At 36.7% G+C, this 16,453-nt stretch overlaps 1 protein-coding gene across 5 annotated transcripts in view; it reads left to right on the plus strand.

The window, feature by feature from the left end:
• The window catches only part of Igf1 (insulin like growth factor 1), a 75,087-nt gene extending 66,993 nt beyond the window's left edge, over positions 1-8,094 (plus strand). For 4 of the 5 annotated variants that reach the window (XM_048357092.1, XM_048357122.1, XM_048357106.1 and 1 more), the window contains one exon: positions 1,617-3,357. In XM_048357092.1, the coding sequence (XP_048213049.1) occupies positions 1,617-1,676 (60 nt within the window). In that variant the 3' untranslated portion in view covers positions 1,677-3,357. Of the gene's footprint in view, positions 1-1,616; positions 4,060-4,293 lie in introns of those variants that run through there. The other variant, XM_048357086.1, reaches the window with a different exon arrangement.
• The last annotated feature ends 8,359 nt before the right edge of the window (positions 8,095-16,453 follow it).

Raw genomic sequence — 16,453 nt, forward strand, 5'->3', positions numbered from 1 at the left:
TCTCCTGCTTCTAAAATGCTGCCTCTAGGCGGGGGGGATCTCTTTTCAAAAATTACAGCATACAGTAGAACCAATCACAATAAACAACCAAGGAGGAGCCCAAAATCTGATTAATTTTTTTTCCTTCTCACTAGGAAAAGATTCCATAGAACAGAAGGATAACAATGTCAGGATTCTCTTTCTATTAATGTGATAGAAGCAGATGGGTGAAAATCTCTGTATTATACGCCACCAAACATATATACATGTAGCCTGAGTAAGACTTAGTTGATGAATGGACTAGGTATGTATTTCTCAGAAAAGCTAAGGCTCAAAGGTCTCTCTTAGGAAAAAGTAGGAACATATTACACTAGGCAAAAAAAAAAGAAAAAAGACAAAAAGAGATGTCTATGTATATATCACCTGATCTGGAAGGAATTGCTTTACAGTTAATAATCATAGAGGACATAAGCATTGTAGACTAGAGTGACAATGTACATTAAGGATAAGATTTTATTTTTTGTTTTTGAAAAAATAATGAAGAAAACAAGGGGTGGGGGGTAAGGGGCTGGGGGGAGGAAAGGAGGAAGAAAATGAGGAAGAGGATAACAGCTATGACAAGAAATGTATTTATGACCTTAAGCATGTAACTGTAACTCCTCTGTACATCATCTTGACAATTTAAAAAAGTCAAGAAAAAGAAAGGTCTCTCTTAGCTTGATTATCAAGGCATAAGATACAGAAGATTGAGACCCAATATTGTAAATAGATGGGCACAGTTAGATAGGAGGAATTAGTACATCTTCCACAAGCACAGAAAGGTAATTACAGTTTATAATAACATATGTTTCATTTAAAAAACTGGACAAGAGCCTGAAGGTTCTCAACATAAAGGAAAATTTTCAGGAAGATAAATCTTTAAGGTGAAAATGCTAGTTACTGTTTGTTCATTATACATTGTATATATACATATTGAATTATCTATCACACTGTATCGCACAATACAGATAATTTTTAAATAAATTATTTTTTAACAATTCAAACCTGAAACTAGAGGCTCAAGTGGTAGAATGCCAGCCATGAGCAGAAAAGGCTGAGAAAAAAGCACAAAGCCCTGAATTCAGTCCCACTTCCAGCTCACACATAAATACATAAATCAGTATATATAAAAATCTCACCTCCATATTATGGAAACGATTGTTATATCACTGTTGTAATTACTTTCAACATGCGATGTGAAACCGTAGCTTCTATTATTGATGATCCTCTTGAATGCCCTTCCTGTAGTTGTACCTGCACTATCTCTGTATATTATCTGAGTACATTGGAAACCGTGTATACAGATATTAGAACTAGGAAACTGTAAGGGAATACCAAAATCGAGAGACACAGGGCAAAAAAGACAAACAATTACAAAAGCAGTACTTGCAAAACTGTTTAGTATAAATCTACTGAACAACTCATGGGGGGACAGGGAAAGGGGGAGGGGGAGGGGGGAATGAGGGAGGAGGTAACAAACAGTACAAGAAATGTATCCAATGCCTAAAGTATGAAACTGTAACCGCTCTGTATATCAGTTTGACAATAAAAAAAAAAATCTCACCAAACTAATGATGCCCTTTCTCTTTTATTTGTAGGAAGTACATTTGAAGAACGCAAGTAGAGGGAGTACAGGAAATAAGAACTACAGGATGTAGGAAGACTCCCTTGAGGCATGAAGAAGAACACGTCACCATTGGATCCTTTGCTCCAAGGGAGTTCTCTATTAAACATTGGAAAACCTACCAAAAAAATAAGTTTGATGACATTTCAAAGATGGGCATTTTCCTCCAATGAAATACCTAACTAAACATTCCAATGTTGTCTTTAGGAATGATTTGGTTAAAAAAAAAAAAAAAAAGCTTTTTTGCACTTTGCAAAAATGGTCCCGGAGTTGGTAGATTGCTATTGATCCTTTATCAATAATATCCTATAGAAAAAAAAAATATATATATATATATCTTAGTCCCTGCCTATCAAGATCCACAAATGCATGGGTGTTGTATAGATCCAGTTGCACTAAATTTTTCTGTGAATCCTGGCTGCTGAAGCCATTCATTCAGCAACCTTGTCTAAGTGGTTTATGCAGTGTTTTCTTAGTTGTTATCTTTCTATATAATATAAACTGTTTGCTTTAGAGTCTAATAATCCCTCTTTATGACATTTGTTTTTGTTGAATTTGGCCTCCTCAAAAGCAGTAAATAGCTAATAGTCAAATGGCCCACCGATTTTTAACTCACACACTATTCCATCTGTGGCATTTGTACTAAATATAAGTTGGATGCATTTATTCTAAGCACAAAGCTTCATTTTTTTTCACATCATGCTACAAAGAGAATACATATATGTATATATATACGTATATATACACATATATAATGCAAATAGTTGCAACTTGAGGCCAATCATTTTTACATGTATGTTCAAAATATAGAAGGTCTCAGTGGTTTCTTCGAATGAGTTAGTATGCAACCTGAGTAGTAACTTCTCTTTTTATTTCTCCCATATAGAGCACTATGTAAATTTAGCATATCAATAATACAAGATATATCAAACAGTATGTAAAACTTTGTTGGTTTTTTTTTTTAGTACAATGGTGCTATTTTGTAGTTTGTTATATGAAAGTGTCTGGTCAAAATGGTAAATGGTGAAAGCAAAAACAAAAGGGAAAGCAGGGAGCCAAAGATGACCAAAAGAGAAAGGAAAGTGAAAAATCTATAGTTTTGGGAAAGAAGATAAAATGCCCCAGTTATGCCTCCCAAGAGGAACTTCAGACACAAATCCCACTGATGCACATTTGACAGGCTAGTCCAAAGAGGGAGCCCCAAAATGGAAACAGCAAAAGGTTAGACATTTTTAAGCCTTGGTTTCTTTTTTTTTTCCCCCTCACTTAACAAAATAACATCTGCCAGCTCTGCCAGGGACTCACCACTGTGTGACCTTGGGCAAGTCACTTCACCTCTCTGTGCCTCAGTTTCCTCATCTGCAAAATGGGGGCAATATGTCATCTACCTACCTCAAAGGGGTGGTATGTGGATTAAAAGATAAAGCTTCTGATCTTGACTTTGGGTCCCTAGAAAGGTGTAACATCAGAGCCCTTGCATTGTTGAGTCACAATAGGTTTTATAAACAGCCCGTCACACCCAACAGAGCTCAAGAGTTATAAACCAAATGCTCCTGATAATTCCAGTGCTTGTCAGTGAAACTACCCAACTAATTAATTAGTCTGGCTAATTATGAAACATTTAGAAGGCAATCTCTCTTAAAATGCCTTTTGAAGTAAGTGACAAACGTGAGTTATAGTGTAATTTTAAAGTCTTCATGTGAACTTTGGAACATGAAAACTAAACCATAAAAGAAGGAAGAAAAAAGAAAAGCAGAAAAATAAAACCATTTCTTCAGTGAAAGAGTAATTATTCTACTGTTAGCTCTGGATGGATGTTCCAGGAACTTACTCTCTCTTTTAATAATATAATGATAATCTATTATGAAAAACATGTTTTTCTACTCCTTAGATAATATATGAAAATAGTTCAAGATTTCAAATTCTGAGGGAATACCTTAAGGTCACCAAGTTTCTTTTAGGAACTTTTATATTTGATTTATATACATGTCCTTTTTTCTTGACTTGTTAAAATATGCTGTCTAGACTTGTGAACTGAGAGTCAAAAATGTCCTTCCTGTCTGCTTAGAAAAATGGTCCTTATCTTTTTTATACAAGAAATTTCAGTGGTGAGGATAGGTCTGTGTGTGTTAACCTAAAAATGTCCCTTATCTCTGGATCAAGATTTTTCTGTTGAGACAGTGAATCCGCCAACATTCAGATCTTTTTTATCTGCCTTAAACTTATTTTTGTGTGTGTGAAGAATATGCAGGTTTTATTATCTTACACAAATATTGTGCTTTGTATTCTGGAAAAGTTTATACAAAAAACAACAACAACAAAATCACATCCTTAATTTTCTTTCATGGAGTTCCCTAAAGGTGCTGAAGTGGGGACTGGGGCCTTCTTGGACCTATATCTCCGAATTAGTTTTTTTTGTTTGTTTGGTTTTTTTTTTTTTTGTTTTTTTTTTGCCAATCCTGGGGCTTGGACTCGGCCTGAGCACTGTCCCTGGCTTCTTCTTGCTCAAGGCTAGCACTCTGCCACTTGAGCCACAGCACCACTTCTGGCCATTTTCTGTATATGTGGTGCTGGGGAATCGAACCTAGGGCCTCATGTATAGGAGGCAAGCACTCTTGCCACTAGGCCATATCCCCAGCCCCCCGAATTAGTTTTTGTTTTTTAAAAAAAGGCCATATTCACTCGGGCACAGCTATTTGGTTAGCAAGCAAGCATCTTAGCTCTCAGTTCTCATAGTGATTTCAGTTGAGCACCTTGGCATGCTGGGAAATAGTGTGATTACTATAGAGAAATGGAAAAGAAACCACAGGTCAATTTTACCTTTTGCCTGTTTTCCAGATGGGTGGTGAGAGAGATGAGAGGCTGGATGCTCTCCCCAGGAGGCCACTTCTGACTTTTACCACTTCTTTCCAATGTGTACCTTTTCAAATTGCAGACTCCCCTAAAAAACTTTACAGGCAACTCTGCAGACTTCTGGGTTTCATGATTTAGTTATGGGTATACTAGTTCTGAGGCTCTATGACTTACTTTATTCATTTACTGCTAGGACACAAATTTTCTAGTGGGAAAAACTTAAATATACAATGTATGGGGTTTTTTCCCCTCTTTTTCCAATGCATAATCCTCTCTAACCAGATCATAAATCAATGAATAAAAATGGCTTATGCTAACTCACCATTTTATCTTCAAACAACTATGAAGACAAATCTATGTAAACTCAGGAAGTTGATAGCTGTTTATTGTTGAAGAATGACCAGCGATTGATAGAAAGGAGTACCTCAAACTTCACAGTTCTAAACTTTATAAGCTTTGCTATGGAGTTACATTGCTTTAGTGCTTATAAATGGGGCAAAATGACCATAAATATTAGATTTGAACTACTAGGCTTAAGTATGATTTAGTTGACATTACTCAAAATACCTAGGTCAATTTTTGGTCCCATTTCAGTTCCATTTAAAAGGTGAATGCAACTCTCTATCAGAATAAATGTCTTTAGGAGAAAAAGAAATATTCTTTACACCCACCCTAAACACAGATACACACAGACACACACACTTATCATCTTAAGTATCCAATGGAATATAAAGAAGAAATCACTTCTTTCCTTGCAAATCTTATTTAAAACAAAAAATAAAATTTTTTAAAAATATTCTTAAGCTTTCTTAAGAATGTTTTCTCTCCTTGGATGTCAAATTTGGGGCAGATAAAATCATCTCATGCTCTCTGGCTTAAAACTTTTTTCTTACTAGCTTGTGTACTGGGGAAAATGCTAGGCATAGAAAATGTAGCATATTTTTTGCTTTCCCATTTATTGTTTGGCCAGCTATGCCAGTGGTGCTATTGTTTCTTTAAGAAAGTACTTGACTAAAAAAAGAGAAAAAAGAAAAAAGAAAAAAAGAAAAAAAAAAGAAAGCATAGACATATTTTTTTAAAGTATGAAAACAACAATTCTATAGATAGATGGCTTAATAAAATAGTATTAGATCTAGCCACCTCCACCACTTTTCAATGTTTTGTCACTTAGAAGTGTTGTTCACTAAATTGTGAGTTTGAGGGTTCAGGGGAAGAAAATGGAAATTGTTCAAAAAACTTAGAAGACTCCATTATTTTGTTGGCTCTTGAACAAAACGAAACTAGCAATACCATGCAATCTGAACAATTTATCAAGAGCTTCAAGTAAAAAAAAAAAATGGGGGCACGGAGAATAGGTCTTACTGGTAAATGGCAGAAGAAAAAGAGAATTTAGTTGCTTAATGGGTCTTGTGTGCACGTGTGTGTGTATGTGTATGCTCCGCTTAAAAATAAATATTCAGCAAGCAGAGAAAATAAAAACAAGCAAAAGGGATAGATTTTCTTCCTACTTAAACTGTAGCTCTGCCACATCCTCCTTAAGTATTCTTTGTGTTGAGTGGTTTATAGAAGATATTGTCCTTTCCTATAAATATCTCAAAGAGTAGTAGCTCATGTGTAAAGCAATCACTGATCGTAGTGGAAAATGCTGGAAATTATCTCCTTATGAGATGGGGGTTATCCACTTTTACAAAAGAAAAGAGAGAAACAAAATCATGAGTAATTGTTGAAAGAGATGGCTAACAATCTATGAAGGTATTTGGGGGTTTTGTTTAAGGTTATTTTTTCTTTATGCAACCTTTATGAATATCTTAATGTTCAAAAACAACTTTGTCTCTTTTTTCTTTTTTTCCTATTGGAATGAGGATAATAAATTGAATCACTTCTTTAATCCATAGGCTAGATAAAAATCTATGTTTGACTTATGGAATCAGACTATTTAATTTTTTTTGCTTTTTTTCCATCTTAAAAGATTGTTCTAATTCATTAGAGCAGAATTTGTTGGGCACTCCTCACTGGGCGGGAGGCGGGGTGGGTCGGGGGGGCGTTGTGAAAAAGAAAGTTTTTCCTGTTCAAATCACACAGGCTATCCCATCAAGAATTTTTTAAAAATAAATTTGTTTATTTTTAAATGCAGTAGAAAAATTGCACATTATCATGAGCTCCCCACAGTTGAAAAAAAAAAGGGAAAATGATGCGGATTCTTTTGTTTTTGTTTTGTTTTCAATGCTAGTGTTTAATCCTATAGTATATATTTGCTTATTGCTATTTTAATATTCTATAAGATTTTCCTATTAGATATTAGAAATTGATACATAGATATCATCTTTTTGTGATTTTTCTGTTTTTTTAAAGGAGACTGTCTGAAGCTTTAAGTGCATATGGTACAGGATAAAGATAACAATTTAATTACCAAGTTATATCTGGAAGTCATTTTTTTGTTTTTTTTTTAAGGAATAAATCATAGGCAGAGGGGACTTTATAACCATCTTTACTCCTCCTAGCCATTTTTTTTCACTAACTGCTGAGAGCATATAGAGGGCTGAGATCCTAGAATTAAAGAAACTTCTTTTTTTTAAACCTATATTGCAACTATTCTTTCTTTATGTATAACTACACTAGTCATAAATATAGCACGCTTTCCTTAGTTTTCCAACTGTGACTGGTATGAATTGTAAAAGGAAAATTTATTTTTCAATTCATAAAAACAGAGAACACAGAGTCCAGACGTCCCTGTGCAATTAAGCTAAGATGGAAATAGTTTCTCCTACTTAAAACCCCAAGCTGAATCACCTTCAAAATGAACTTTCACAATCCTTTGAATTCACCTTTGTTTAAATTATCCAGGCCTAAAAGCGAACATTACTCATTTTCTTTGCCCCAAATGCACTGAAGTAACATAAGAAAAATGAAAAACAGAATTCTAACATCTCTCCCAAGACACCCACTGACCCCACCAAAGCCACTTCTGCTGACCCCTTAATCTGATTTTATTTGTTTATTTATCTTGTACCTGCTGCTAAACACACTGCAAGAGGAACTCTGAAACCTCAAGCTGTCTATTCATGTCTCCTATTTGTGTATATGTATCATTAAATTGTCTATCCAAAATATCAAAACCTTCCAAACTTGGCACATCTCAGATTCGGTTTACATGAAAGCCCTAAATACCAAATCAGATCTCTTCTTGCTAAGAGAGTTAATGAACTATGAGAATTGGGATTCTATCATGTATTTCGCTTAACATATTTTTATCACACTTATAGGCTAAGTATGATAAATAAACTTATACTCACTGAATTAATTTGCCCTGCTACTTTGAAATCAGGAAATAATGATTGGTCATCATTGTATCTGTTTTAGTTCAAAAGCAAACTTTTGTATCAAATTTATTCTAATTTTATTTGAAATTATTATTCAGTTCATTTATGGAAGAGAAATATCAGCCCTAATGACTTCTAAAAAATGTGACTAACAGAATCATTATCATACATTCACTGTTTAATAATCATATTTTGAAAATGTATGGCTAGAGTGTCATAATAAAATGGTATATCTTTCTTTAGTAATTACATTAAAATGAATCATGTTTGATTAATTGATTCTTTTGGCTAATGTTGGTGTCATGTGTCATTCCTTAAGAAGCCTAATATTCTTTAGCATTTTTATTCATTGTGGTTATTGCATCAAATAAACACAAAAACTTACCCAGAAAAATAAACCTAGTCATATGATAAAATGACAATATCTTTCAGAATTTACAGATCATATTTTAAAATAAATACATTGCCAAGGAACTGCACAAAATATGTATAAGTAAACAATGTATGGATTGTATAATATATGCATGAACAATAAGTGAATTTAAGAAACTGACTCTACTCACTGTGACTTGACAGTGAGTTAGTACCTATGGTGCAAAGTGTTTGGGAAAACATTTCATACTGACAAAAGAAACATCACAAAACATATCACATATGGCACCTAACATGCTAATGGAATTTAATACACATCTAACCCAAGAGGTTTCATAATATGATGTCTTAGCACTGAGTTTTTGTTTCAATAAGCCTTCTAACTCTTTGCTGCCGAGATACTGTAGGTATCAAACTGGAATCAGCATTAACAGAAAGTCCAAGATGTAATTTAAAAGAAGTCCCTCTCATTTAAAACATCTGATTCCACTTCCCTTTTCATAAACTCACCAGTAATGTAAAACAAACAAAAAGAAAAGCTCACAAACATTTGTGTTCCCTCAACACTTCTGTGGCTGGTCCCATTCTTCATCCTTCACCTTCCTCTTCCCAAATGTCCCATTCATGTTCTCAACATTCTGTTCCTTGGGTCTTCTACATCACTTTTCTCCACCTTCCACCCAGAAAAATACAATATCCCTCCATTCACACTTAACTAATCTAGTTTTGTTAAAGGCTTTGTAGATAATGAAGTGGAAGAAATTGAGAAAATAGTAGACCACAGTTTCCAATTCGATGTTAAGCCTCACTAGAAATCCATCAAGGAATTTCTGGATGCCCTCAGGCTTCCTATGGACTTTGTAACACACCCTCCACTTCCACAATACCTCCTATACAACTCCCTTCCTTAGGAAAAAGCCTTGTGAGAAAATTCTATTATGTTCTGCAGAGCAACCTTCCTCTCAAAAGCTTTGCCCACGTTAAGGGTGAGGTCAGACTTAGTACCGAATATATCCAAAAGGTGCATTTTTTTCTCTAGAACAAAAGAATAATTCTGTCCTTAGGAGAACTCTATCTCCCTTCAAGGTCATCTAGGTCAAATGACTGCCTGTCCGAAAAATAACATGTTTCTTTGCAGTTGAATTTGCGTCAATGATAATGACCACTACTATAATAATAATGATGGCTAATATTTTCTGAGTACATATCCTGTGCATCAGTCACTATTATGAACCCTATTTTAAAGACTACAAATGGAAGCCCAACACTTTATACAACAAACTAAAGATGACAGCCAGGTAAAGAAAGGTTGAATCTGGATCTGAGACTTCAAAACCCAGTTTCTTACTACTTGACTAGATTTATAAGCATTGAGGTATACTCATTCCAATTGCTTTATGTGCAAAACAATAGCCAATTACATCAGTGAGTGATAAATCACATTTGACTAGCGTACTATGGTAATAAATAAACATTTCTACACAACAGCCTGTGTACCTAAACTGGGCTTCCAACAGTTCTAGTGCCTTCTCCCTGCCACTCACTCCTTTAGGTTGCAGTGTCATTTCTTGACCCCTTCACACAGTGTTTATTTACAACATTCAAGGATAAACCAGTCTCAGGAGACCTCAGAGAACAAGGCTATGTCTTGGACCTTCCTACAGTTGAGGAATAAACAATTTCCACATGAGTGAAACTGCAAGTTAATCACAAAGAATCTTAGCAAGCGTCTTGGCAGTAATTCATCAGCTTGTCCCTTGACAGTTTATCAAAGTCAGGGAAATGATTGAATAAGAGGTTCTGGAGGAAAACATATGTATACACATATATATGTATATATTCGAAGCCTAGGAAAACATGTGTGTATATATACATATATATATGTATGTATATTCAAAGCCTAGAGTTTCATAAGACCCACAGTCCTCTGTCTCTGCCCTTCAAAGCAACCTCAGTCAGCCAGCCCCAGTAGGACTAGCGTTGCCCTATATGTCCTTTGGAAAACATGTGGGGATCATCATTCATGCACTGATTGTAGAAAGTGTTATTGGCACTTATTGGGCACAGACCAGGGCTTCAGACTTCTCATGTAAGTGATAACCCTGTATATAATCATTGAGAACTGGAATATAACTCCATTTTATTTGTAAGAAGTTCAATATATTTCTCCTTGACTTTAACCTAGGCTGACTTTTTCAGTAATGCAATTACTATATAAACTAGGGGGAGGTTTGATTCTCTTTGGGGCATTTACCAAGTGTCCTCCGCCATTTTGGAAACCCACATCAACAATGGCAATGCTTGTCTTGCTACTGAAACACTTGATTCTGTACCTGTGGCAGTCTGAGCAAGAGCTCTCACCGTCACAATTCTCCACAGGGGTGCCAACATCTGACTTCAATATCTTTACTAGTAGACTGCTGTCTGCCCATTTCTGTCTCATAATACATGTTATTTTGTTCTAACCTGTTTTTCTTTCATTTCTCCTTCATATACAATTCAGGCAGCAGTTCAATGATTTCTTTTTCTGTTGAAACTGCATGCTGACACTATTTTTGAACTTCACTTTGGGACATTAAAGAATATATCCTAAAATATTCATTGTAAAAAGAGAGCTTTAGGTATGGTAGAAGTGACTCCAGACATATTGTCAATTATGACCCTCCCTGGATCACAGGGAGTGATGGATGGCAGGACTTTTCCTATCTCAACAGGAAGGAATACTCAGTATTCCATTGAGCTGAAAACTGGTCTTTTTCTCACCTGTTTATGGATACTGATTAAACCTCTTTGGGATCCAATAAGGGATAATGGTTATAGCTAATACAACATCTGGTTTCTAAATGTTCTTTTCTTTCACCCTTTGATGGCAGAAGGCAACTTTGAAAAGAATAAAGCAATCACTAAAAACAGAAACAGATGTAAATTGAATTTGAGATCATTATAGCAGTGCATCAGAAGTAAAATTTAACCTTGGATTTCAAGAAAGGTAGGAAATGTGGCCTGGCAGGAAGACTCCACTGCTGAGTGAAAGAGAAGGAGCGTTGAAGATTAAATGAGTATCCTGTAATTTCCCAACTCTACTTTTTCTTTTTGTTAGCTCAGTGGCTTTTGCCTAACCCCCAGCATCCTTGAGAGGGTCCAAGTCGAGAGGGTCTTTCATGCAAAAGGCAATTTGGGGCATCAGAGGCTCTCATCATGGAAGCTTCTCTGTGTAAGTATTGTGGCTGAACTCCTGCTACCCCATTAACATGGAATTGTTATTCCGAAGGTGGAAAGGATTGGGACTGTTCATTGAGAAAGTAAAGCAAACAGCAGTAAGAGAGGCAGAAACTGGACCCAGGATTGTGCTGCTCTGTCTGATTTGGCCCAGAATTTCTACTTTAGCACCCTTATATAACTTAAAATATGCAAAGTTAGGGCTACCCCCAGAATCCTATTTCTTCCTTTCTCTGCTTTAAGGTCATTTAGAAGTAGAGACATTCTCATCATTCTCTCATAGCCAGATTCTCTTACACTGTGAATACACTGTGAATATTTAAAAGCCTCTTCTGGTTGACAGTGTGTGTGTGTGTGTGTGTGTGTGTGTGTGTGTGTGTGTGTGTGTGTGTGTAACCTGCTTGTTCTCACATCTATTTCCCAATATTCCTTTCTGCTCCATTTCACAAGGAACTATGTTTTGTATCAACCTGTGGTCTCTGATTTCGATGTAAAAATGGACAATATAGGGCACTAGCTAAAGATGGAAGATGAGAGGAAGAAAGAAGTCAGCATACTTTCCCCCAATCCTCTCTGATTCCCAGTAGCACATTCAGCAGCTGCTGCAGCTTTTCCCTCAAGGATCCTGACCCCAGCCCAAGAAGACCCAGCCCTTCTGAGAGACCTTGATTCATCCCAATGGTTTACCCATGTGGTAGCACAACATCCTCAGGGATCTCTTGCCTTTGGCATAGTGACTGCCTGAATGCCTTCATCTCTGGGTTGGCTCCTCTCCCTCATTTAGCTACTTATCTCTCATCACTTGCACCAATTGTCTCTGTTTAAATATCTAACTACTAGAATGTTTCTGGTTCCCCTCCCCCCACAGGACACTACCAAAGCAAAATGAGAGTAGCATAGGGGTAGGAAACTTAAGTAAAGAAACTGGGCAGATGTGGATTTGTGTCATGAGCCTGACATTTCTAGCCAGATGCCTCAGAAAAATTAAAGCAAGTTCTGTCTTCTCCTTTCATAAAGTGGTTATAACACTGATACCTTATATTGTCCAAGGATTAGATATATTGTGGAAGAGTTCATAAACTTCTAACCTTCTCAAAATAGTGAGATTTCTTAAATTGTAAGTCAAAATTGGGGGATAATGACATGCAGTGGCACAATCTTTATTTGACTAGTAATCTTAGTTATTCAGGAGAATAAAACCTGAGGATCGTAGTTCAAAGCCAGCCTGGGCAGGAAAGTCTTGTGACACTTTTATTTACAATCAACCATCAAATATCCAGAAGTGGAGCTGTAGCTCTAAGTGGGAACTGGTGGCTCATGCCTATAATTATAACTACTCAGGAAGCTGAGATATAAAGATTTCACATACACACACACACACACACACACAGAGAGAGAGAGAGAGAGAGAGAGAGAGAGAGAGAGAGAGTTCCCAGCTTATCTAGTCTTATGCTCCTCCACTTTTAACATTTTCTTTCATATTTTTAATATCTCTGGCATATCAAACAGCAATTCTATGAGAGAAACCCTAACCTAAGTTAAGTCCTTAAACAGAGGAATCCTTCTGAGTCTTTCAAGATGCATGTGATGTTATTCCAAATCCTTTTCATGGTCACTTCTGCATAACTTGGTAATTTGTTCAACTAGAAAAGCAAGTTTGAGAACTTCTAGGAGCTATTTTTTTTGTCAGTTATGGGGCTTGAACTCAGGGCCAGGGCACTGTCACTGAACTTTTTCACTCAAGGCTAGTGTTCTACCACTTTGAGCCACAGTGCTACTTCCAGTTTTCTGGTGGTTAATTGGACCTAAGAGTCTCATGGACTTTCCTGCCTGGGCTGGCTTAGAATTATGATCCTCAGATCTCAGCCACCTGATTAGCTAAGATTACAGGTCTGAGCCACTAGCGCCAGGCTTAGGTTGCTTTTGAAACTGAAGTACACACAGAAACAAACTTTAGATATTATTCCAGAAAGTACCAGGAACTCCTGAGGTTTAAGGGCCATTCTATAGATCTCCTCTTTCCTTTAAGAAATAGAGCACATTCAATGTATCCTTGTAAGCATTTTGAGTGTGGACTCGGATTTCCCAGTAAGACTATGCAGTAAACTAAAGCAGACAGATAGGATAAGAGGCATCTGCCAGTGAGTGTTTTGCTTGAGTTTATTTGTACTTTACAAAGGTAGTCCTTAAGGTCAAACTGACAATATTCCAACACTTGTGAGCAGAAGCTCACAGCAAAGAAACCACATGCTTCTGCATCATTAGGTGGCTCTTTACCTCAGAAGCAAATGAACATGGGAGGCAGATGTGAGTGGACATGCATGTGAGAAGTGCACATGTACCTGGCGGAGATGCTGTGTCTGAAAACGGAAGCTCTGTCTCAAGAGCTACGAGACAAAGCTTCCTGAAGAAGCAGCCCAGACAAACCCACTGGAAGCTGTTCTTCCAGTAGTTTTAATGGACTGTGCACAGGCACACACATTTCCTCACCAGGCCCTCCTGGGACAAAGCTACATAGTTTGGAGACAAGTAGACAGGATTAAGGGTGAAGTCTGTGAACCATGGAAGCAATTTTCCTCTCCATGAAACTAGCTGGTCCTTATAGGGATCAAACTCATGACCTCGGGCTCGTTAGCACTCTACTCCAACCATGCCCAAAACAAATACAGGTTTGAAGCCAGAGGGTCTCCAAACCACACATAAGAATGTAATCAACTGAGCCACAGGGAAACACATAAAGCAAACACTTTTTATAAAGGAAAAAAAGAACTGAAGCTCTGGAAGAGACCCACGTTCTCTGAATCCCTTAGTTATCTCAAGACATATTAGAAATTTCCACTTAGCTATCTTCTGACACTTTGATTTCAATGCATTTGTCCTTTATTGGTCCTTACTTGTAAAAGTCATTTGCCATTTGGAAAATTTATTCTATGGTACCATCACTCAGTAAACCAAAATTCCAAATCTGGAAGTTGTCTCTAGCAACATATTCAGATCTAAACAAAGTCCACTAAGGCAAGTGTTAAAATGTGTCTTCTCTGTCTCCTCCTGCCTATCCCCAATAGCCATCGTAGTCTACCTCTTATCATTTTCTGGACAGTTACAATAGCTACCCACCAGCTCTTTTCTCTTCAAATGATACATTTCATTCTTAAAATTCTGTTTATCCTGTTCAAAATTTTCAGTGGCTTCCACTCCAATCAGATAACTTAATGTATCTCAACATCTATGACAGCTAAACCATCCACATGCATTTTGCCTTTGCATCCTATTCACCCTGCTTGGAAATTGTCTCCACTGTTTTCCAACTACTCAAAGGTAGTCCTCATGTAAGACATAGACCATGTTCAAAATCTGTCTTTCTAGGCTACTTCAAACCCATGTATCTTTCTACTGGACTCCTGGATCCCACATTTGCAATCATTCACTGGAAGTACAGTTCTCTACTAATCTAACATTACATTAGATTTAACATTATATTACATTATATCTTCTATGTAATACTTCTCTACCAACTATCTTAGAAATTCTTGGAGGGCCCAGAATGTTGCCCTTTTTTTCCCTGTCATTAGACATTTATTGAATCCCAGTGTATGAGAAATACTCTTCTGTGAATACAGTCATGAGGAAGTCAGATACACATTACAATAATGGAAAAATGGATAATAAGAAATATACAAAAAAGGATACTTTCAAACAAAAAAACAATAAAGAAAAGAAGGCAAAATGATATGATATAAATTGAACCACTCCTAGTAATTGATTTCTTTTCAGGGGCCAGATAGATTTGCGAGAAATCAAATTTTTGTAAAATAAATTGTTCCCCAATTCTGTATTGGTTGCCCCATTTTCTCTTTTATCCTCTAGCATTCTCTCCATTACAAAAAAAAAAAAATCGCCCTATTGTCCAGTTTTCTCTCCTATGCAGGGCATGCGAGACTTGTTTCCTCTTTTGGAAACAGACATTATAGCCCTCTGCTTGACAGTTGCCCACATCTCTAGTTGTATTTCCAATATAGCAGCTATAAAAGTCTTAAGACATAGCTGGTCCAGATTGGGAATGGGTGCTAACAATTCTGAGAGTATCCTGAGATTTACTTACAGGAGTTTGAGGAGACCCCCAAAGCAAATATCATCTCACCCCTCATGCATCTAGGCCAGGGATGGGGTCTATGTTTGAAATAGACTATTCTGTCCTTCTTAAAAAGACTTATCCTTGAGATAAACTAATTGACTAGAGCCTAATCTGCTGAAGCATGATCAGAGTTTAGAGAACTTGGGGGATGGGTAGTAAGGGGAAATATCTAATTGCTGCCAACTCTCACCTTCCATGTAGGAAAAGGAACAATCCATTCTAGCTGTTCTACTGTACCTAAGGGGAAAAGAAAACACAATGGGGAAACACTTGTGAAGTTCACAAGTCAGATTCCCCTCTCCAACACCATCACATCACTGAAGACTTATTTATAGTAGTTTGTTTTAGAGAGCAAAAGGAAAACTTGAATAATTTAGGTCCTTGCAAAACTGAGAAGGAAGGAGATCCAGAGTCTTGCAGGAAAGGAATGGTTTTTGATGGGAGAAAGTCTCCTCCCCTGAGATTATCAGAAGGGAAGATGAAAAACAAAGCACAGCTACAAGTAGGTTGCCAGTTAGTGATGGGAAAATCCAGGTATCACTTTTGGGTAATGATGGTTACATTCTCTGTGATGGAGGATACAAGTCTACTATTAAAAGAAAGGACAATAGGGGAAGGGTGGAAGCAAAAGGTATACAATGTGCATTGTGGCTGGTAGAGCAATACAATGTAGAAGAATGGTTCAACCAAGAAGGATCATTTGAAGACAAAGAATGCAAATGCATAATGATGCCAACAATATCTTTCTGTGTATGGCTACAAATTAAATATACCAGGGAGAGAAGTCAAGATCTTTGCTAAATGCAGCAGGAACTTTGAGCTGCTTCTTTCAATCTCAATCAACTGTTTATAGTTCACCAAAATGTATATTCTCTGAATTATTTGGTATTTTTGTTGCTGTTTCACTAAAAC

This window comes from Perognathus longimembris, chromosome 1 (genome assembly GCF_023159225.1).
Source record: "Perognathus longimembris pacificus isolate PPM17 chromosome 1, ASM2315922v1, whole genome shotgun sequence".
In the NCBI taxonomy this organism is placed as follows: domain Eukaryota; kingdom Metazoa; phylum Chordata; class Mammalia; order Rodentia; family Heteromyidae; genus Perognathus; species Perognathus longimembris.